The 23,773-nt window shown below is 39.2% G+C and overlaps 1 protein-coding gene across 4 annotated transcripts in view; it reads left to right on the top strand.

Annotated features, from left to right (window-relative positions):
• PSD3 (pleckstrin and Sec7 domain containing 3) overlaps positions 1–23,773 on the top strand; it is a 550,392-nt gene that overhangs the window by 287,354 nt on the left and 239,265 nt on the right. For all 4 annotated transcript variants that reach the window (XM_036838889.1, XM_036838891.1, XM_036838890.1 and 1 more), the window contains one exon: positions 6,530–6,619. In XM_036838889.1, the coding sequence (XP_036694784.1) occupies positions 6,530–6,619 (90 nt within the window). The remainder of the gene's footprint in view (positions 1–6,529; positions 6,620–23,773) is intronic.

Raw genomic sequence — 23,773 nt, 5'->3', positions numbered from 1 at the left:
GATCTTAGAGGAAATTATTTCAGTTTTTCACTATAGAGAACGATGTTGGCTGTGGGTTTGTCATATATGGCCTTTATTATGTTGAGGTAACTTCCCTGTATGCCTACTTTCTGGAGAGTTTTTATCATAAATGGGCGTTGAATTTTGTCGAAAGCTTTTTTTGCATCTATTGAGATCATCATATGGTTTTTATTCTTCAGTTTGTTAATATGGTTTATCACATTGATTGAGTTGTGTATATTGAAGAATCCTTGCATTCCTGGGATAAACCCCAGTTGATCATGGTGTATGATCCTTTTAATGTGCAGTTGGATTCTGTTTGCTAGTATTTTGTTGAGAATTTTTACATCTGTGTTCATCAGTGATACTGGCCTGTAGTTTTCTTTCTTTGTGACATCTTTCTGTGGTTTTGGTATCAGGGTGATGGTGGCCTCGTAGGATAAGTTTGGGTGTGTTCCTCCCTCTGCTATATTTTGGAAGAGTTTGAGAAGGATAGGTGTTAGCTCTCCTCTAAATGTTTGATAGAATTTGCCTGTGAAGCCATCTGGTCCTGGGCTTTTATTTTTTGGAAGATTTTTAATCACAGTCTCAATTTCAGTGCTTGTGATTGGTCTGTTCACATTTTCTATTTCTTCCTGGTTCAATCTCGGAAGGTTGTGCTTTTCTAAGAATTTGTCCATTTCTTCCAGGTTGTCCATTTTATTGGCATAGAGTTGCTTGTAATCTCTCATGGTCCTTTGTATTTCTACAGTGTCAGTTGTTACTTCTCCTTTTTATTTCTAATTCTACTGATTTGAGTGTTCTCCCTTTTTTTCTTGATGAGTCTGGCTAATGGTTTATCAATTTTGTTTATCTTCTTAAAGAACCAGCTTTTCGTTTTATTGTTCTTTGCTATTGTTTCCTTCATTTCTTTTTCATTTATTTCTGATCTGACCTTTATGAGTTCTTTCCTTCTGCTAATGTTGGGGTTTTTTTGTTTTTCTTTCTCTAATTGCTTTAGGTGTAAGGTTAGGTTGTTCATTTGAGATGTTTGTTGTTTCTTGAGGTAGGATTGTATTGCTGTAAACTTCCCTCTTAGAACTGCTTTTGCTGTATCCCATAGTTTTTGGGTCGTCGTGTTTTCATTGTCATTTGTTTCTATGTATTTTTTGATTTCCTCTTTGATTTCCTCAGTGATCTCTTGGTTATTTAGTAGTGTATTTTTTAGCCTCCATGTGTTTGTATTTTTTACAGATTTTTTCCTGTAATTGATATCTAGTCTCATAGCGTTGTGGTTGGAAAAGATACTTGGTAAGATTTGAATTTTCGTAAATTGACTAAGACTTGATTTGTGACTCAAGGTATGATCTATCCTGGAGAATGTTCCATGAACACTTGAAAAGAAAGTGTTTTCTGTTGTTTTTGGATGGAGTGTCCTATAAATATCAATTAAGTCCATCTTGTTTAATGTATCATTTAAAACTTGTGTTTCCTTATTTATTTTCATTTTGGATGATCTGTCTATTGGTGAAAGTGGAGTGTTAAAGTCCCCTACTATGATTGTGTCACTGTCGATTTCCCCTTTTATGGCTGTTAGTATTTGCCTTATGTATTGAGGTGCTCCTATGTTGGGTGCATAAATATTTACAATTGTTATATCTTCTTCTTGGATTGATCCCTTGATCATTATATAGTGTCCTTTTTTGTCTCCTGTAATAGTCTTTATTTTAAAGTCTATTTTGTCTGATATGAGAATTGGTACTCCAGCTTTCTTTTGATTTCCATTTGCATGGAATATCTTTTTGCATCCCCTCACTTTCAGTCTGTATGTGTCCCTAGGTCTGAAGTGGGTCTCTTGTAGGCAGCATATATATGGGTCTTGTTTTTATATCCATTCAGGCAGTCTATGTCTTTAGGTTGGAGCATTTAGTCCATTTACATTTAAGGGAGTTATCGATGTGTATGTTCCTATTACCATTTTCTTAATTTTGAGGGGTTTGTTATTGTAAGTCTTTTCATTCTCCTGTGTTTCCTGCCTAGAGAAGTTCCTTTAGCATTTGTTGTAAAGATGGTTTGGTTGTGCTGAATTCTCTTAGCTTTTGCTTGTCTGTAAAAGTTTTAATTTCTCCGTCGAATCTGAATGAGAACCTGCTGTGTAGAGTAATCTTGGTTGTATGTTTTCCCCTTTCATCACTTTAAATATGTCCTGCCACTCCCTTCTGGCTTGCAGAGTTTCTGCTGAAAGATCAGCTGTTAACCTTATGGGGATTCCCTTGTATGTTATTTGTTGTTTTTCCCTTGCTGCTTTTAATATTTTTTCTTTGTATTTAATTTTTGATAGTTTGATTAATATCTGTCTTGGGTTGTTTCTCCTTAGATTTATCCTGTATGGGACTCTCTGTACTTCCTGGACTTGATTGACTATTTCCTTTTCCATATTAGGGAAGTTTTCAACTATAATCTCTTCAAATATTTTCTCAGTGCCTTTCTTTTTCTCTTCGTCTTCTGGGACCCCTATAATTCGAATGTTAGTGCGTTTAATATTGTCCCAGAGGTCTCTGAGACTGTCCTCAATTCTTTTCATTCTTTTTTCTCTATTCTGCTCTGTGGTAGTTATTTCCACCATTTTATCTTCCAGGTCACTTATCCATTTTTCTACCTCAGTTATTCTGCTGTTGATTCCTTCTAGAGAATTTTTAGTTTCATTTATTGTGTTGTTTATCATTGTTTGTTTGCTCTTTAGTTCTTCTAGGTCCTTGTTAAACGTTTCTTTTATTTTCTCCATTGTATTTCCAAGATTTTGGATCATCTTTGCTATCATTATTCTGAATTCTTTTTCAGGTAGACTGCCTATTTCCTCTTCATTTGTTTGTACTGGTGGGTTTTTAACCTTGCTCCATCATCTGCTGTGTGTTTCTCTGTTTTCTTATTTTGCTTAACTTACCGCGTTTGGGGTCTCCTTTTCGCAGGCTACAGGTTCATAGTTCCCATTGTTTTTGGCGTCTGCCCCCAGTGGCTAAGACTGGTTCAGTGGGTTGTGTAGCCTTCCTGGTGGAGGGCACGGTTGCCTGTGTTCTGGTGGATGAGGTTGGATCTTGTCCTTCTGGTAGACAGAACCGCATCCAGCGGTGTGTTTTGGGGTGTCTGTGACCTTACTATGATTTTAGGCAGGCTCTCTGCTAATGGGTGTGGTTGTGTTCCATCTTGTTAGTTTTTTGGCATAGGGTGTCCAGCACTGTAGCTTGCTGGTCGTTGATTGCAGCTGGGTCTTAGCATTGAGATGGAGATCTCTGGGAGAGCTTTCGCCATTTGATAGCATGTGTGGTCGGGAGGTCTCTGGTGGACCAATGTCCTGAACTCGGCTCTCCCTCCTCAGAGGCACAGGCCTGACACCTGGCTGGAGCGCCAAGACCCTGTCAGCCGCACGGCTCAGAAGAAAAGAGAGAGAAAAAGAAAGAAAGAAAAAATAAAATAAAATAGTTATTAAAATAAAAAAAATTATTAAAAAATTAAAAATAATAAAAAAAGAAAGAGCAACCAAACCAAAAAACAAATCCACCAATGATAACGAGTGCTAGAAGCTATACTAAAAAAAACAAAAAAAGCAAAACAAAAAAAACGGACCGACAGAACCCTAGGACAAATGGTAAAAGCAATGTTACATAGACAAAATCACACAAAGAAGCATACACATATACACTCACAAAAAGAGAAAAAGGAAAAAAATATATATATATATAAAAAAAGGAAGAGAGCAACTAAATCAATAAACAAATGTACTAATGATAATAAAGTCTAAATACTAAACTAAGGTAAACAAACCAGAAACAAATTAGATGTAGAAAGCAAACCCCAAGTCTATAGTTGCTCCCAAGGTCCACCCCCTCAATTTGGGATGATTCGTTGTTTATTCACGTATTCCACAGACGCAGGGTACATCAAGTTGACTGTGGAGATTACATCCGCTGCTCCTGAGGCTGCTGGGAGAGATTTCCCTTCCTCTTCTTTGTTCGCACAGCTCCTGGGGTTCAGCTTTGAATTTGGCCCCGCCTCTTCGTGTAGGTCGCCTGAGGGCATCTGTTGTTCGCTCAGACAGGGTGGGGTTAAAGGAGCAGCTGATTTGGGGGCTCTGGCTCACTCAGGCCGGGGGGAGGGAGGGGTACGGAATGCGGGGTGAGCCTGTGGCGGCAGAGGCCAGCGTGACGTTGCACCAGACTCAGGCGCGCCGTGCGTTCTCCTGAGGAAGTTGTCCCTGGATCACGGGATCATGGCAGTGGTGGGCTGCACAAGCTCCCAGGAGGGGAGGTGTGGATAGTGACTTGTGCTCGCACACAGGCTTCTTGGTGGCGGCAGCAGCAGCCTTAGTGTTTCATGCCCGCCTCTGGTGTCTGCGCTGATAGCCGCGGCTCGCGCCTGTCTCTGGAGCTCGTTTAGGGGGTGCTCTGAATCCCCTCTCCTCACGCACCCCGAAACAATGATCTCTTGCCTCTTAGGTAGGTCCAGACTTTTTCCTGGACTCCCTCCCGGCTAGCTGTGGTGCACCAGCCCCCTTCAGGCTGTGTTCACGCAGCCAGCCCCAGTCCTCTCCCTGGGGTCTGACCTCCGAAGCCTGAGCCTCAGCTCCCAGCCCCCATCTGTCCCATCTGGTGGGTGAGCAGACAAGCCTCCCGGGGTACTGAGTGCTGGCCGGTACCAATCCTCTGTGTGGGCGCCTCTCCACTTTGCTCTCTGCACCCCTGTTGCTGCGCTCTCCTCCGTGGCTCTGAAGCTTCCCTCTCCCTGCCCAACCCCCGTCTCTGCCAGTGAAGGGGCTCCCTAGTGTGTGGAAACTTTTCCTCCTTCACAGCTCCCTCCCAGAGGGGCAGGTCCCATCCCTATTCTTTTGTCTTTGTTTTTTCTTTTTTCTTTTGCCTTACCCAGGTACGTGGGGATTTTCTTGCCTTTTGGGAAGTCTGAGGTCTTCTGCCAGCATTCAGTAGGCGTTTTGTAGGAGTTGTTCCACATGTAGATGTATTTCTGATGTATTTGTGGGGAGGAAGGTGATCTCCACGTCTTAACTCCTCCGCCATCTTGAAGGTCTCTCTGGGAAGCGATTACTTTTAAGACATGCAGGTGAATGTGTTCTCAGGCAGATTTGTATTTTTTAAGTTCTGTATAAATACTCCCTTAAAACTATCTATGGTTTTGCATTCCTTTTAAAGTCTTTGTCTCCAGGAATATTCTCCAACAACTTGAAGAATACTGTTCTACCCTATTCTTATTCTTTTATGAATAAAATAGCCTTGCAGAGCATGCATTTTATTCATACGTGTTTTGTGTGCAGGGATGTTACTATGTTGGTGAACTTTGTGTTCAAGTGAACTTGACCACCCCACTTGACCATGTTTGCCAGAAACTCCCTGCCTGTGCACTTGTGTTCTATCAATACATCCCTCTCCTGCACGCATGATGGGTTTCTGTTGGTGCCCATATTCAACCTCAGAATACTTTACAACTGGCAACTTATACTAGTTGATTGGAGCTGGCATTGGAGGCGATTCTCTGTCATAGCAATTTTATTAGTTTTCTCAGTCAGCACACTTGTATCTTTTCTCTTTTTACAGTTCAGATTTTTAAATTTTTGTTTATTCATGAGGTTTTCTTTGGTTAAACTTATTATCCTTAAGTCAGATTGGAAATGTGTTTGTAGACAGTCCTCCATGGGTCTCTTGCTTTTTTTATATTTTGTGAACTGAAGTTTGGTTGCCTTTGATCTGGTTTGTCTTCTCAATGTAACTCCTATAGTGAGCAGTATTGGAAGACTTAGTGACTCCCAGAGCAATGGTTAGATCTGCATACAACCTTGGAAGATAAGAGCTGGTTTCTCACTTTAGAGCAAAGGGGTAGGTATGGTTACTGCCCCACTGCAGGGATTCAGGTTCCCATATCTCAGGGCTCCTGCTGTGTGTGCAGGTGTCAGCTGGCCCCACTTAAGTTGCTCTGTGAGAATTGGGACTCAGGGAACTGGAGCAAGAAAACACTGGGATTCTGTCCACTTCTGTTGTTGTGATAAATTCCTGTGGTCCTGCTTCTGACTGCATTCAGCAGGTTGTGATAGACTAACTTGTTAGCTTGAAGTAGTAGGCTAAAATCTCAGGTCCTTCATCATTCTTGGCAATAGATAGGAAATACAAATAAAGAAGCAAATAAATAGCTATCAGAGTTCAGTTCAGAAATGTCATTTTATTCATGTTTTTCCTTTAAAAACTATATTATATATTATTTTTATAAATGTAGCATAGATCTTTCAGATTTTTTCTTAGGCTAAAATAAAGCTTTAACATAATTTTGCTATTCATATTTAATGACAGTTTTAAAAGCATAATAAGCCATCTGTTTTTTCATATGCATATAAACTTGTATGTATATATGTATATATATGCATATATATTGGGGTGTGTGTGTTTGGTTTTGAAAAACCAAATCAATCTTCCTTTGCTTTATCACATTTTCAAGAAATAATCTTAATTCCACATATGCCATTATGATGTATTATTTGCCTCTATTGCAGAATATTGGAAAGAAGATGACCTGCCAAGAGTTCATTGCAAACCTCCAAGGGGTAGATGAGGGCGGTGATTTCTCCAAGGATCTACTGAAAGTAAGCATTGAAATACTGGTATTTATTTATTCATATATTGAAGTATAGTTGATTTACAATATTATGTTAGTTTCAGGTATACAACATAATGATTCAATATTTTTATAGATTATACTTTATTTAAAGTTATTATAAAATATCGACTATATTTCCTTTGCTGTACCATATATTCTTATAACTTATTTTTTTTATGCTTAGTAGTTTGTACCTCTTAATCCCCTACCCTTAAATACTGGTTTTTAAAATATGCTTATATTTTCTACTTACCTTTTAATCTAAAATAGGCTAAGATCACTTAAGTATTTTGTTTTTTTCTTTTAGTTTGATTGGTGATGTTTCTGTTGGGCATTGTCCTTGATGCGTCAGACTGCAAAGTACCCTTTGATTGATAATTCCTAAAAGTCCACATTGTAATTGATAATACTGAGTTAATAAGTAGATTTGGAATAATTGCTGATACAAATAGTGGGCATTTTTTGATTTACTTGACTGTCAGAACTTGAGAAAGATCACAAAGGTATATTCCTTATGGAAACAAAAAGCATTTGCAGACACTAAAGGAAGGAGTTCTGACTCTTCAGTCCTTAGTCAGAAATCCACTCAGGTCATCTCTGGAAAGAGATTAAATTAAATCTGAGTAATTGTAGATTTCCTGAATTATTTGCACTCAGCTTTATTATTGGTAACAATTAGCATCTTTTTCCCTCTAGTCAGATTGTTTTCTAGGAGACAGAAACATCAACTTTGGAATTCATAGCATCCTGCAGCAGTATAAATGAGATGTGCATTTGATCAAGTGATTGATAATGGATGCGAATATTTTAGAAGTTCAGGATAAGATGTGTATGTTGAGAATGTGATTTTACAGATTTCTATTTGATTCTAACTTTCTTTTTAAAAACTTTGTACACATGTATATTTCTTTTGGAATCAGTTCTTTTGACAATTTGCTAAGAAGGGCAACACATTTGAATCATGGTATAATATGGAAATGTACCAGTTGAAAGATAAGTCCTTTATTATGTTTTTTTGTGACTTTTAAACTACATAATATGTAGAATCAAGTTCTGCCAGATTTTGGAAAGACATAGGTATTATGAGATTCCAAGTCTTACTGGCTTTAATTGCAGCTCATTAAAAATTTTATTATGAAAAAAGTAGGAAGAAATGTATCTTCAGCTTACTATATAAGGAAGGTATTTTTAAAGCCCTTTCTTTATAGAACAAATGCTGCCATTTCTGAAGCTACAATTCCAAATGGGAATAGGAAGTAAAAGGTGTTGGATTGAGACTTAATAAATATGTTCTGTGCATCCATGGAAGTTATATAGTAGACACGTTAACAGGTCTTTTTTCAGTCTAGTGGTACTTGCATGGAAAATAACAGTCTTTCTAGGAGAGGATTTGTGAGGCTTTTCTCAAGTTATGTCAGAAATGAAAATTGACAGGTATAATTTTTATAGTGAAGCTCTTAGACTTTAGTGGTAGGCTTATGGTAACGTTGTGACTGTGGGTACATAGTGGGCAGATTTAGAGCATGTTTGATGGAGTTTTCTGAACCAAATGTAGTTAATGTACAGTGCAGTGGCTACCATTCACCTTGGGGTAAACATGTTCTTTGATTTAGTCGGCCAAGAATTTGCTGGATGATTTGTCACAGTTGTACAATTTGAGATCACGTTTACAAATCTCAGGGAAAAATATGTGTTATACTGTTCTTTATTTACTGTGGGAAGATGACAGTGAAATGACACTGAAAATGACAGTGGCATTTAGCATGGAAATTGTCAAGTAAAATATTGGTTCCTTTTCATAACAAACCCCAGCCACTCACCCATCCAAGAGGAGAGTTTTCCATTTCAGTAGGAATCTGGATTTTATTGCAGATTCTTCAAACCGTTGGTTTCATTTCACTCTTCTGTGTGGCCAGCCCTCTTCCCTGCTCCTTCTCCCTTTCCCTCCCTTTCTGCCTCCCTCTTTCTTCCTCTCTGTTTCTCTTTACTTCTGTCTTTTCCTTTCTCCTTTGTTTTCTCTTTGTCTCTTTCATATCTTTCTTTCTCTCCTCCCCTCCCACCAAAACTCTCTCCCTCTCTCTCTCTCTTTCAATAGCTATCTCTTCATTCCTTGTTGAGATAAATTATTGGGTGGAATATTAATTGGCATTTTGGGGGACAATATTATACACATGCCACACAGACAGATACATACGTACAGATAAACACAAACACGTTTGGTATCATCTTACAGGTTCTGAGTAACCCCTTTCTCTCTTCTGCCACCCCCTCCCCAACTTAAAAAATTACAGGCATGTACTACATGCAGTTTAATTTATGACGTAAGATGTTTAAAGTTACATGGATCAAACCAATAAATGGTTATTGCTACATATTGACCTTATTACTTTTAGATTTCTTTGGATCAAAAGTAGCATTTGGATTTATGTCTGTTGTTCAGATTTCTTTGGACCAGAAATAACATTTCGACTTACATCTGTTCAGTGTGGTTGCATAGTCAGGAATATTTATTGAAGGTCCACTGTGTGTTCAGGTGTGGACTTGGAGAACATGTCAGAACCAAATGGGCCCTTGTCCTCAGAGATCATAAACTACTAAAAACGATGGAGGGTCCTTTCTCCCTTAACATAGACAGTTATTCCATATTAAAATAAAAATATAAACTGAATTCTGCTGTTGTCAGTGGAAATGGTTACAGAAAAATAGACCTTAACATACTTAAAGGTATGCACAATGAGGAACTTGTTTCAAGCCTTCAAATTCAGAGACTTGAGTTAATATTTTGCTTTAAATTTGCCTTAAGCTACATGAAAAGGATAGATAATGGTATATTGAGCCCTTTTTCACAATTTACAATTCCACTGCTGTTTCCCTTTTCACTCAAATGACCTAAACAGATACATGAGTATATGAGTGCTTTGTGCAAATAAGAGTTCTCCCCCGACAAGTTGCTTAGAGCATAAGTTATAGATATCTATGGTATAAAATGGAAGAAGTTGGGTACCAAAAGACAACCAGTGGTAGAATATTATTTAGGTTCTTTAAACTTGAAACTGGCTGGGAGGATGTGATGTTTGAGATGGGCCTTCGTTTGAAATATAGGTACAGTTTTAGTAGGAAACTTATTTTGATTTTTATTTAGGTTAATATTCTACTTCATCTCCCACCCCCTTTCCTCTCCATAAACATTAATGTTCTTTCTTTCTCTCTCATAAGCACCCCTGACTATTTCCTCACCAAATCAAGACCAAACTATGCCAAACCATCTGGCGTGTTTTATGGCTCCACAGGGCCTGCCCATCCCAATGCTTGGATGTGGTTTGCCTTCAGGCGTCATTGGGGATGAGGTGGAAAAAGTTCTGATAGATTTAATAGGACATCCCTAAAACTCTAATAAAAATCTTCAGAACATAAATAGAAGGGGATGAGAATGTGAAATATGGGCCAGCTCTGGGTTGGAGGCTGAACTTCCTGAGAGACATGAAAGCATGAGGATTATGACTATGGTCTTGGGAACTGTACGACTGGTTTCCAGTCCCAGCTCCTCTCTCTGATTAGCCTAGTGATTGTGAGCAAATTCACTTAAACTTTGTCTCTTGATTTCCTCATCTATGAAATGGGTGGTTTTTTTAGCACCCACCTCATCTAGTTGTTTTAATAATTGAATGAGTTAATAATATATAAACTCTTTAGAGACCTAGCATGTGTTAGCTATTATAACTTTTTATTTTTAATATTACTTTATTCTTTACCTATGTCAAAGTGGACTGGACAAGGACTTCACCCCTTCCTGTGAGTATTTGGACCCAAGGTGTTTTACACTTCCTAGGGCTGAGTGGGATTAGCGAGTAGACAAGACCTCTATCCCCCATCCCTTTTCAGCCTAAACACACACATCATCTTGGTCTTTAACAGGAAGCATTTGTGACCTTGACCTTGAGCATTGCCTCCTTTTGTGGTAAGATTTTTAATCCTTGTCATTTATGGCTTCCTTTCTTTCTAAAGACTTGTTGGTTCCAAAGAATGGCCATTGAAATCCTTCACGGGAGGCATTGTTCAGTGAAGTCTGTCTTGACGTTGTGTAGGCACCTGACAGTGAACCTTGGTTAACCCTATGTTTTCTGCCTTTTTACCTTGTTAGCAACAGTGCCTTTCTCTTGTACCTTATCCCTCTTGGAACATTTTTATATCTCAGGTTTGGTTTGGATCTTGGATGCTGCAAGAGTGGAGGGACTAAGGAGAGTTTGGTCTTAAACTGGTCCTGAGATCATGAAGAACCTTTGAGGAAGCAAATAAGTTCTGGTCCTCTTAAAGATCCCGAGAAAATCCTGGGATTTTAATGGGGATGTGAATTATTTGAAGTGACCTCAAATCCCTGGGGAAGAAGTGTTGCTATATGTTTCCCTGCTCTGTGCGTTCTTCAAATAGAGAGCCCTGTGTCAGAAGGCTCATCGGTTTAACGGTCTTGCCCGTCAGTTTTTATAGATTCTTGACTGTGTTATCCTGGGGATCTCTTCCACCCAGTCTCATCAGGGGCAGATTCTAAGAACTAGTGAGAATGTTGGCATGTAATCAGATGCATGTTTCTGAAGCGCTTTGTAGAATAATCCTTAAAAATTTTCTTATATCATCCTTTATCTCACGCTCCAAGTGTAGCACCTTGCTTCTTTGCCTTTCTGTTTCCCAAGTTTTTTTCTTCTGAGTTTCCTATGAACCTCTATTCTTGATTTTAACAGAAAAGCTACATTTGAATCTTTAGTCCAGTTTGCTTTTCATTTCTAACTTTGGTTAGAAATGGTACATTACATGTTGGAAGAGACTTCGGGACTTTGGGTGTGACTACCAGTTATTTACATGTCTAGAGGGGAAGTAGGCATTTCATAATATATTTACATGAAAGAAGAGAAGAAACAATAGGAAATAAGAGAAAAGGAGCCAGTGAAAAGTGTCATAGGAACACACTGGGTGAAAAGTCAGTCAGTTATTGGCTGCACAATAATATCATTTTGAAGAGCTCCAGACTGAAGATTTTTGGCAATGAAACACGAAACCCATGTTTATCCAAGCTTCCTTATTGCCCCCTACCATTTGATACTCAAACAATGGTCTCCTTAATATTTTTATCCTGGTCATGGTTAGGTTTATATTTTTTTCCCCTTGAGCAGCAGTTGAATTCAGTAGGTGCCAACAAGAATTAGAAGAAAAATAAGCCAAAAAATCGAATTTAGGAGTTTTTACATCATCTTAATTATAGAGAGGACAAACAAGAAAACACCCAAGTCTTTCAAAATGATTTTAATATAACTAAAAAACAAAACTGAATACATTTTGCAGAGTATTTTAAAACATACCTTCTCCTAAATCAGCTTAAATACACAAGTAGCTTTAAGAATAAAGCAAGGTAAATAATCTTGCTTGGGTAAGTCAATGACATGTCCCCCTTTCAGGCTATTGCTTATGACTAGATGTTTGACTTTAGAGTATTTTTCAGAAATTTAATTTTTTTTTTAGAAATTGTTTGCTTCCGTCTTTCTTACTTGGGAATTTATTAACTCTGAAATTAGTTGCAGTCTCTTAAGGGAGACCAAAAGTTTTTTCACTCTCTTAGGTTTGTAGTTAATGGTGAAGTGTGTGTGTTGGGGGCTTAGGGGGTGTGGAGTAAGGGGGAGTGGTAATTAAATTGAAAGAGTGTAAATCAGTGTGCCTGGCTTAGTGGAATTCACATACTTTAATAGTGAATTAAATTGTTACATATTCCAATTCAAGAACACGGTGTACTTTTCCATCTGTTTGTGTCATCTTCAGTTTCTTTCATTAGTGTCTTAGAGTCTTCGGAGTACAGGTCTTTTGCCTCCTTAGGTAGGTTTATTCCTAGGTATTTTATTCTTTTTGATGTGATGGTAAATGGGACTGTTTCCTTAATTTCTCTTTCTGATCTTTTGTTGTTAGTGTATAGAAATGCAGCAGGGTTCTGTATATTGATTTTGTATCCTGCAACTTTACCAAATTCATTGATGAGCTCTAGTAGTTTTCGGGTGGCATCTTTAGGATTTTCTATGTATAGTATCATGTCATCTGCAGACAGTGACAGTTTTACTTCTTCCTTTACAATTTGGATTCCTTTTATTTCTTTTTCTTGTCTGATTGCTGTGGCTAGGACTGTGTTGAATAAAAGTGGCAAGAGTGGGCATCTTTGTCTTTTTCCTGATCTTAGAGGAAATGCTTTCAGCTTTTCACTGTTGAGTATGATGTTAGCTGTGGGTTTGTCATATATTGCATGGCCTTTATTATGTTGAGGTTTGTTCCCTCTGTGCCCATTTTCTGGAGAGTTTTTATCATAAATGGATGTTGAATTTTATCAGAAGCTTCTTCTGCATCTATTGTGTTGATCATATGGTTTTTATGCTTCAGTTTGTTAATGTGGTGTATCACATTGATTGATTTGTGAATAATTGAAAAATCCTTGCATCCCTGGGATAAGTGCCACTTGATCATGGTATGTGATCCTTTTAATATATTATTGGATCTGGTTTGCTAGTATTTTGTTGAGGATTTTTGCACCTGTGTTCATCAGTGATATTGGCCTGTAATTTTCTTTTTTAATTAATATTGTTAAAATGACCATACTGCCCGAGGCAATCTACAGATTCAGTGCAATCCCTGTCAAAATAATAACAGCATTTTTTTTCACAGAACTAGAAGAAATAATTTTAAAATTTATATGGAAACACAAAAGAGCCCGAGTAGCCAAAACAATCTTGAGAAAGAAGAAGAGAACTGGGGGACTCACATTCCCTGACTTCAGACTATACAACAAAGCTACAGTAATCAAAACAGTATCGTTCTGGTGCAAAAACAGATACATAGATCAGTGGAACAGATTAGAGAGCCCAGAAATAAACCCACACACCTGTGGTCAATTAATCTATGACAAAGGAGGCAAGAATATACAATGGAGAAAAGACAGTCTCTTCAATAAGTGGTGCTGGGAAAACTGGACAGCTATGTGTAAAAGAATGAAAGTAGAACATTCTCTAACACCATATACAAAAATAAACTCAAAATGGATTAAAGACCTAAATGTAAGACTGGATACTATAAAACTCCTAGAGGAAAACCTAGGCAGAACACTCTTTGACATAAATCATAACAATATGTTTTTGGACCTGTCTCCTAAAGTAAAGGAAATAAAAGCAAAAATAAACAAATGGGGGCTTCCCTGGTGGCGCAGTGGTTGAGAATCTGCCTGCCAATGCAGGGGACACGGGTTCGAGCCCTGGTCTGGGAAGATCCCACATGCTGCGGAGCAACTAGGCCCGTGAGCCACAATTACTGAGCCTGCGCGTCTGGAGCCTGTGCTCCACAACAAGAGAGGCCGTGATAGTGAGAGGCCTGCGCACCGCGATGAAGAGTGACCCCCGCTTGCCGCAACTAGAGAAAGCCCTCGCACAGAAACGAAGACCCAAGACAGCCAAAAATAAATAAATAAATAAATAAATAGAAATGAACTCATGATTTTAAAAAACAAACCAAAAAAACCCTTTATTAATGATTAAGAATAATGTACCCTTGAGATTCAAGTCAGTTTCTCCAAAATTTCATATAAATAAATAAATAAATAAATAAATAAATAAATAAATAAATAAATAAATAAATAAATAAATGGGACCTTTAAACTTAAAAGCTTTTTCATAGCAAGGGAAACCATTAAGAAAACAAAAAGGCAGTATACTGAATGGGAGAAAATATTTGCAAATGATATTATCAATAAGGGGTTAATACCCAACACATATAAACAGTTCCTACAACTCAACATCAAAAAAACTAACAACCTGATTAAAAAATGGGTGGAAGACCCGAATAGACATTTTTCCAAAGAGGACATGCAGATGGCCAGTAGGCACATGAAAAGATGCTGGATATCACTAATCATCAGGAAAATGCAAATCAAACTACAATGAGATAACACCTCACACCTGTCAGAATGGCTGTCATCAAAAAGAACACAAATAACAAATGTTGGCAACTGTGTGGAGAAAAGGGAACCCTTTGTACATGGTTGGTTGGAATGTAAATTGGTGCAGCCACTGTGGAAAACAGTAGGGAGGTTTCTCAAAAAAACTAAAATTAGAACTACCATATGACCCAGCACATCCACTCCTGAGTATATATTTAAAAAAACAAAAACACTAATTTGAAAAGATACATGTACCTCACCGTTCATAGCAGCATTATTTACAATGGCCAAGATATGGAAGCACCTTAAGTGTCCACCAGCAGATAAATGGATAAAGAATACTATGGAATACTACTGAGCCATAAAAAAGAATGAAATTTTGCCATTTGCAGCAACACGAACAGCCTTGGAGAGCGTTACATTAAGTGAGTAAAGTCAGACAGAGAAAGACAAATCCAAACACTGTATGTTGTATCTAAAAAATACAGCAAAGTAGTGAAAAAGGTGAAAAAAGAAGCAGATTCACAGGTACAGACAAGAAATGAGTGGTTACTGGTCAGGGGGGTGGGTGGCAATATGGGGGTGGGGAGTGGGAGGTACAAACTATTGGGTGTAAGAAAGGCTCAAGGATGTATTATACAATACGGGGGATAGAGCCAATATTTGGTAATAACTGCCAATGGAAAGTAACCTTAAAAATTGTATAAAAAGTTTTTTTAGAAAGTTAAAAAAATTGTTACATATTCTATTAGTTAGAATCCCAATAAATGTTACTATTCAGATGTGTTTGTTTTCCTTTGCTTTCCCAAAAAACAGAATTTAGATGTGGTTCATTTAAAAGAAGTTTCTGAAAATGCATGTATCCATTACTTAACATATGTAGTTGGCTGAAACCATTGTATGTTTTGTTTTAAATACAATTTTCTTATTTGCTATTCTTAGGGAAGGGTAGCTTGTGAAAATGATGGCGAAATTAGCCAGGAGGGTAGCATTTAAACAAACAGATCCAAAAGATCAACAGAGAAAAACACATTTTAAATAAAGTTTAATGTATCTTGTTGGAAAAAGGAAGAAACGTAATTAGGAAATATAAAAACTATACTATGCAGGTTCATAACCATTAGGCTTTTTAATCAATTACAGTTGTATATAGGGGTAAGCAAAAAAAAAAAAAAATAGATTAAACCATTAAAGATGGTTTAACCAGCCATTAAAGATTCAAACAATTTTTTAAAAGCTCGAACTCTGAGAAGTACCTGTTTGCACATAGTGACAGCAAGAGCTGTAAGATTTTTCTCAAAAAGAGAGAGCAAAGCCAGCTCAGCTTTCAGAGTTCCATTGACCTATCTAATTTGACCCTTTCAGCTAGGGAGAAGATTAACAATTTAACACTGACAATTGCCCTGTTTTTCTTTCTACCAAAAGGCTGACCCTAAGCAGCATTTCTCCCCCATTTTGCTCTCTCCTCTTTCATCTTTGCTTCCAGTGTTATCAAATTAGGACAAGTATAAATGGGGAAATCTGAGTAAGATCAGGGTTTTCAATGTCAGTACTCTGGTTGTGATACTGTACTGTAGTTTTGCAAATGTTACCATTGGGGGAAGCTCGGTAAAAGGTATAAGAAATCTACTATCTCTTATAACTGCGTGTGAATCCACAATTATTTCAATAAAACTTTCAGTGAGAAGGAAGTTCCATTTCTCTCCATTCAGCCAGAGATTTAGGCATCATATAAGGATGAGTTTCATGAAGTTTTCCTACTCTTTCAAACTTCACTGCTCTTTCATTACTCTTTCACAGCAGTGAACGTCACAATGCTTAAGCTTAAGCTATAATGGTGTAGCAGCATTAAAAACAGTGCTTTTAAGAAAAAGGCAATGGGAATTATTTTAAAGAGTTGAAAGCCAGAAAGTCACATGAGTCCATTTAAAAAGATTATTATTATTACTCTGGGATCTGTGGAGAATTGTTTGAAAGGAAGTGGGAGTGAAAATGGGGAAGATGGTGAAGAAATGGTTGCAGTTGTCCACGCGAGAAGGGATGTTGGCTAGAACGTGGGTGGCGACAGTAATAAGGGAATGATTTTAAATTGTTTTGAGATGTTATTAGCATTTCTGTTACTAAATTATTTTCCAAATTGCCCCTCTGTCCCTTCCTATATCACCTGTGTTCTAAACTGCATGAAATAAAGAGCAATAAAAAGTAGGAAAAACCTGTCTGCTTCTTCTGAGTTAATGCTTGATCTTTGTGCCGCTTTGTGCCTCTGTGAAGACCTCGGCCTGGCCACGCAGGCTTTTCAGTTTTCGCGTGTGTAACATGGGTAGTAAGGCCTTCCTCCAGGAGTGATTGTGAGGATGGGCAAGTGCATCCCCGTGTTGTCACATGGCTCTCGTCTCTGTGACAGGGTTGTGGGAGTCCTGGGCTCCACACCTGTCCTCTTGCTGCTGATGATGAGTGATGGCGCCTCAGTCATGGTTTCTTGGTTTGTAAAATGAGATATGTGGGCCGTGCCCATAATTTTCAGGTTTTCAGTTCAGGCTCCTTTTAGCCCACAGTATCTGGGGTCACCTTGCCCTGTCCCCACTCCCCACCGGGACCAGACCTCCTTGCTCTGTTTTTTTGTTGTGCTCAAACTTACTCATGTACAGTGTCTTCTGAGCAAAATATTTTGTGGCAAAGAGTAAGCTGGAAAAACTCTATACGTGGTCTTTACGGATTCTTTCAGTCTAAGTATTAGGAGTGTTCTTAATGTCATTTGTTTTCTTTGTAAACTCAAATCACATCACTCAAGTTTTAACTTTTATGTTGTATTTATTGGTTTAGACAAGTATGTATTTAATAGTGAAAGTTCAGATTTAAATTCAAGAAAATTACCTTTGTTGTGTCAGCATTCTCAAAGGATTACTCCTAAAGAATTATATGAGAGGAAGAAACAGGCCACAGTCTGAAAACAGTCTGAATTTTTTATAAATGAAAAGCCTGAAGTGAATTCTCAGAAATACTTGATCTGAGTTATATTTGGAGTTTGCAGTTGAAAATAGGAACTGAGGGGTGGTATTTAAGTGTAGCTAAAAAAAGAGCATCAACTGTTGCCTGGAGTAGGTGAGCTCTCTCCAGGAGAAGGTCCTGGAGACCTGGTAGCAACAGTCTCTATGGAGGAAATGGGCTTGAATGCTTATTCTGGTATAAGCAGGAGAGCCTTTTAAGAGAAAAGCTATGTTAGCAGCTTTTTAAGAGAAAAGCTTTAGAGGTTCTGGCTTAAAATACGGAATGTAGCTTTGTTCAGTAAAACGAATCAAGCTGAGGTGTGATACAGGGTTCGTGGTGTGTTTCTGCTCTGGTCTCCCTGTGGAGATCTGGTTGCAGGCTGTTGCTTCCAGTCGCGTGCTGGCCTGGACAGACAACGCTGCTGCTTCTGGTGTGGTTCAGACCTTGAATGGAAGACGGTGACGATGAGGAAGATAATACTTGGAAGCTGCTAAAGGTCTATATCTCGTGTTTATGCTTTAAAAAAATCTATTAAAAAGAATTCTCTTAGAACATTTTGACAGAACAGATGCTGCTTAAAGAGTACAAACAGATTTTTAACCAAAAAAAAAAAAAAAGAAGAAGAAAAGAAAAGAGTTTGAGTAGGGGAAAGGGGAGGTAGTCATTAAGGGTCCTGTAATGGAGTATTAATGATTCCCAGATAGATTCCATTTTAATTTGATCATAAAGAAGTGCTACAGAATTTCATATTCAGATGCATCCATAGAAGTTAGAATGATCATGTGTTTGGAACATTTTAAAATTTCATAATATAGTCCACCAGAGTTGGTGCTCCTGTCACTCAGGCATGAACATGTGGTATTGATATGAATGTAATGGGTCACATTGTGAATTTAAACTGTCCTCCTTTTGCTTATGATATACCAGATGGGGACAGCAGTGATGGGCTTCTTTTAACAGGGCTGCAATTCAATGGCAAATGAAGTATCACAGCAAATAGTCCATCCTAAACACAGGGTTTACCTGTCCATTGAGGACACAGAGACACAGATTTTAATTTAAAGACATTTGTAGCTGTACAGTAAAAAATTTCACAAAGGAAAACAATTTGTTTTGTGGTTGTATTAATGCTTCCCTTATGTAAAGGTCAGTTGTCTGGAAAAGACTCAGAAGTTGAAAACACAAAAAAATTAAAATAAAAATAACTCTGAACAGCCAGAATAAATGGGTGTTATACAGAGTCTGTGTAACAAACCTTACAAATTTTACTCAGACCCTCATTTATGGTCTATTTTTAATAATAACCAGGATTGTTACTTCTTCAAAATTTTGGCCTAATCTTCCTCCCTGGCGTATCCTAAGTCAATGGCCATGTAGATGCCATTATACAGACAGCTGCCTAAAACCGCGCGCTGGACCTGCCACTGCTCATCTCAGAGTCAGCTCACCTTTTCTAAAACAAATTTAATAAAACACAGTATTCAACACAGTTGTTATTTAAATTTTTAAATTGAACTTATTTTGAAGAAACAATTGTTTTCCCAGTTTAGCCAGGAATTCAAAGGATGATGTTGCATGGAGTGCTGTCAGTTGGCTAGAAGGACCTTAGCAAGAAGTGATTTGATGATGAGGTGAAGAGAAAGAGAAAACTTAAAAAGCCCTGGGTCTCCACATGGAGCAGCTGGAGTTGTTTTGATGAAGGGCAGGCAGAGCTGAGTAGTCAGCAGCTTCTCAGAGTGTGTTACAGCCCAGCGGAGTGATGGATGGACTTACTGAGTCATCAGGAACGTTACATCATGTTTACTCAGTTTGATTAAGGAGACAGGAGTGTGAAATGATTTGGAAAGATTGCCAGCAACTATTTTATAAAGGTTTTTCCATTTAAAGAAATTAGCTTCAATCAGAAAATCCACTAATATAGAATAATTCATTTCTCTACTGAAAAACATTCTTGAACTCCATTCTCGGTCAATGTTGGATTTTTATTGTTGCTATTTTAAAGCTTTTTGTTTATTCTAGTTGTTCTAACATTTACCCTCCTCTCACAGTTCCCCCAGATAGCAGCATAGTTTTTGTGCTGTAACGCTGCTTTTTCAGAAACACCAGGAAACGTGTTCCCAGACCTCGCAAGGAGGTATCTCTGGATGGTGAAGTACACTGTGCCCCTGACCAGTGGAGGCACCTGCTCCTGTGGGTCCTCAGCACCTCACCAGACCACCTGTGGGGAGGCCCCCTCAGCACCTCACCAGACCACCTGTGGGTCCCCTCAGCACCTAACGAGACCACCTGTGGGGAGGTCCCATCCCTTCCCGCTCTTTCCCAGATGAGTGAGCTGCTGTGCCTATCCCCACACGATGCCACGTGAGGATGACCACCACGGATGCCACACCTACTCCTGGGGCAAGTCATTTCACCACAGGGTCGCTTAATGCTGGAAGCAACCGGAAGCATTTATTCCTTGAGAGTGCAACATAGATAAGTTGTTACTCTTCTTCCCCTCTTTTTCTTTCTTTTTCTTTCACTTCCAGAAACACAAATCAAAAGGTAAATCTCTATACCCAAAATATTATCTTGAAGAGTTATTTGCATTTCAGGTTGTTAGTCGTATGTTGTAGACTTGGGCAAAAAAGTCATCTTTGGAAAGGGTCATGGATTCTGAGATGCCTGACTTTGGATTAGATGGTACTGCTTGTCATTTGCGTGTGACCTCCTCCCTGCCCCTATACTTTTTTTTTTTTTCCTGCCCCTATTCTTAAGGGCGGGGACTATGTCTTGCCCTTATACCTAGTATAATACCAGGACAAATCAGATATTCAACAAATAATTCGTGAAAGAAATGATTGCAGTTTTATATAAAACCCGGTGCTGTGATTTCTGATCATGTGAACACCATGTGACCAACTTGATGTTGTATGCAGAATTGTCCATGTATACATACAACCATCTTTTTTTGTCTGTTTTTTTTTTGGGGAGGCGGGGATCCATAGTTTTAATCAGATTTTCAGAAGGATCTTTGTTCCCCCCCAAATATTGATAGCTATAGACCTAGGACTCTCCCAGAGTGGAGACTTGTACCTTGTTGTTTCAATTAAAATAAACAAAATATTTAGGAGAAAGGATTTTTCTTTCCCCTCTGTACTTTGTTCATTCATTGAGGCCCTGATATGCGCCCAGTCTCTGTGCTGGATTCATGGGTGCAGCCCTTAATAAGACAGACACAGGCCGTGCCCTCTTGGAGCTTAGAATTGGCAGGGAAAACAAATATTGAACCCATGATTACACAGATCATGAAATGCTTTACTCAAAATTACACACTTACTGTGTTTAGTTACGGAGGGCAGACTTAGTAGATTTGCCATGTATGGTGAAAGTCAGAAGCTGGATCAAGGTGAAATCTGAGATGACTTCGTTGGTGTCAGCGCTCCTTTGCTGCTCGGGTTTAGCTGCCATGTGGAAATTGGCGGCATTTGGCACCTCGGGGGTCAGGGACAGTCAGGCCTCTGTGCGTGTTTCTTGAGCACTGCCTCTACGGTCAGCGCCTTACGTTTGTGGGTGAAAAGCCTGGGGACACGGAGAAGACGTGGCCGGCGGGGGGGTGGGGGTGGTATTGCCCGAATCAAAGATGGCCGCCGCGGGTGCAGCCCCGCGCAATTTCACGTCAAGTTCTGGAGCTGGGGGAGCCTCCGGGTTGCCCTCAGCGCCTCCTCACGAAGCTGGCGTAAGGCAAAGAGGCGCCTCAGGAAGAGGCCAGACGGAGTGGGGGGGGGGGGGGGCTACGCTCTGGGCAGGGGCCGCGTCCACGCCTCCGCTTCTAGCTGCTGACCTGGCGGCCTTGCGAGTGTAAGTGGAGAGACGCTTTGAGGCAGGCGTCTGTGCCCCCAGTGCGTCCCCGTTTCCTCAGCTTCCTTGACTTTAGGAGTGAAAAGTGAGATTAGGCCCTGGTTGCGCCGACATTGCCCTCGCGCTGTCACTTTCCGGTGGCCTGACACAGCCAGGAGGTCGGCAGCTGCAGCTTCCACCGCAGACTCTCCACAGTCACACTCGTATTGGCTCAGCGTGTTGGTGCCCGGCTCGGTCCTCCTGGCGCTCACACTCTAGTTGCGGAACTGAATGGACACACGTGACTGTTGGGTATCAGTTAAAGAGTAATTAAAGGTTAAAAGGTGTGGTCTCGTACTGTTAATTAGCAGTGAATGTCGCTTGGCCGTTGGAGCCATCCCCAAATATTTTCTAGCAAAAGTAGCCTCGTATTGATCAGAACAACCTGTGACCTTTTGTACCTTTCATAAAAACTAATCGCTGCCTTCGTTGTATAGATCATGCACACATATTATCTTTCCTGTTAAACTGCATGTTATGGAGTATATACATATGTAGTTATCGTGAGCCCGCACGAGAATGTTCATAGCAGCATTGCTTATATTAGTGAAACAATTTAAATGTCCACTTACAGGAGAGTGGATGAACAAGTTACATTATTGGACAAATTGACGTACACAGAATGCTAAAAGATGGAAATTAATGAACTAAAGCTATTAGTAATATTAATTTAGAGTTCATTAACATAATATTGAGGAAAAAAGCAACTTACAGAAAGAGGTATATGGTATACCATAGATAAATAAATGCTTAAACACAAAAAACAAAAAAAAAAGAAAAAAAGGTGAAATCTGATAGGATTCATGAGTTCCTGCTTTGCTAAAGACTGTGATAAATATATTGGGGGAAACAAGGATTAGTAAGATGTGCATCCAGCCTGGAGGAATTCTTAATCTAGTCTAGTGGTTCTCAACTCTGGCTACACGTTAAGATCATTTGAGATGAGGGGAGAAAAAGTAGGCGACTGACATATTCTCACTCAGGTAGGAACTCTTAAAATGGTGTAGACACTTCGGAGAAAGGTCTTTAACTAAACATACATTTACCCTATGATCCAGCAGTTCAAGAGGAATGAAAGCACGTCACAAGAATATTCATAGCAGCTTTATCCATAATAGCCCCAAACTGTAAACAACCCAAACATCCATCAGCTGGGAATGGATAAACTATGGTATAGCCTTACAGTGTGATACTCAGTAAAAAGGAGTGGAGTACCAATATACACAACATCATGGAGAAACCGTATACCAGTGTAGGGAATGCATGATTTTGTTATATGGAATCCTAGTATAGGCAAAACTAACGTATGGTGGAAAATAAAAATCAGAACCATGGTTTACTCTGGGGATGTGAGGATGGGAATTACCTGGAAATGGGCTTGCAGGAACTTTCTGAGGTGATGCTAATATTAAAAAATGTTGGGAAAAGTGTCACTTGCAGAGCTATAAATAAAAATTTGATGTTTTCTTCCTGCTCTCCCCTCTCCTCCCTCAGAAATTTTATCTGGGAATGGGGTCCATATGCATTTTAAAAGCTCCTCCGGTGATTCTGATGTCCACTGAGATTTGAACTGTTAAATAGGATAAAGTACAAAAGAAAGCTGTTGTTAACAAATTACCACAAATTTAAACAACACAGACTGATTATCTTACCATTTTGTAGGTCAGGGGTTTGGGTTGGCCTGGATTCTTCTGTTCTGGGTTTCACAAGAACAAAATCAAAGTGCAGGTAGGCCTGTGTTTCCTTCTGGGAACTCTGAGGGTGAATCTACTTACAAGTTCATTCAGGTTGTTGGCAGAAACCAGCTCCATGTGGTCGTAGGACTGAGGTCCCAGTTTCCATGTTGGCTGTTGACTGGGGGTCATTCTCAGTTTCTAGAGGCCACCTACATTCCTTGGCTTCTGGACTCTCCTCCATCTTCAGACCCAGCAATGATGGGTCAAGTCACTCTTTGTTATCTCTGTGACCACAGCTTTCTCCTCATTGTTCCTCTGTTGTCTTCTTTTGGCACATCTCCTAAGTGACCATTCTGCCTTCTTCTTTGCTTTGAAGAGCTTGTTTAATTACATGAGCCCACCTGGGTAATCCAGAATACTCATCCTATGTTAAGGTCAGCTGATTAGTAACCTTAATCTACCTGCAGAGTTCTGTCGCAGCAGCACCTAGATGGACGTTTAGCTAAATAACCAGGGAACGAGAATGCTGGCAGGATGGCGTCTTTAGCATTCTGCCTACAGTAGAGAGTTACATGGAAAATGCTGGGATTTCAGAATAAAGAGAAAAGACTTTCAACAGGAGAGCCTCCAGGGAGCCTCT

The sequence above is a fragment of the Balaenoptera musculus genome, chromosome 21, assembly GCF_009873245.2.
Source record: "Balaenoptera musculus isolate JJ_BM4_2016_0621 chromosome 21, mBalMus1.pri.v3, whole genome shotgun sequence".
NCBI lineage: Eukaryota > Metazoa > Chordata > Mammalia > Artiodactyla > Balaenopteridae > Balaenoptera > Balaenoptera musculus.
The sequence above is the reverse complement of the archived record's forward strand: the minus strand, read 5'-3'. Positions and strand labels throughout refer to the sequence as shown.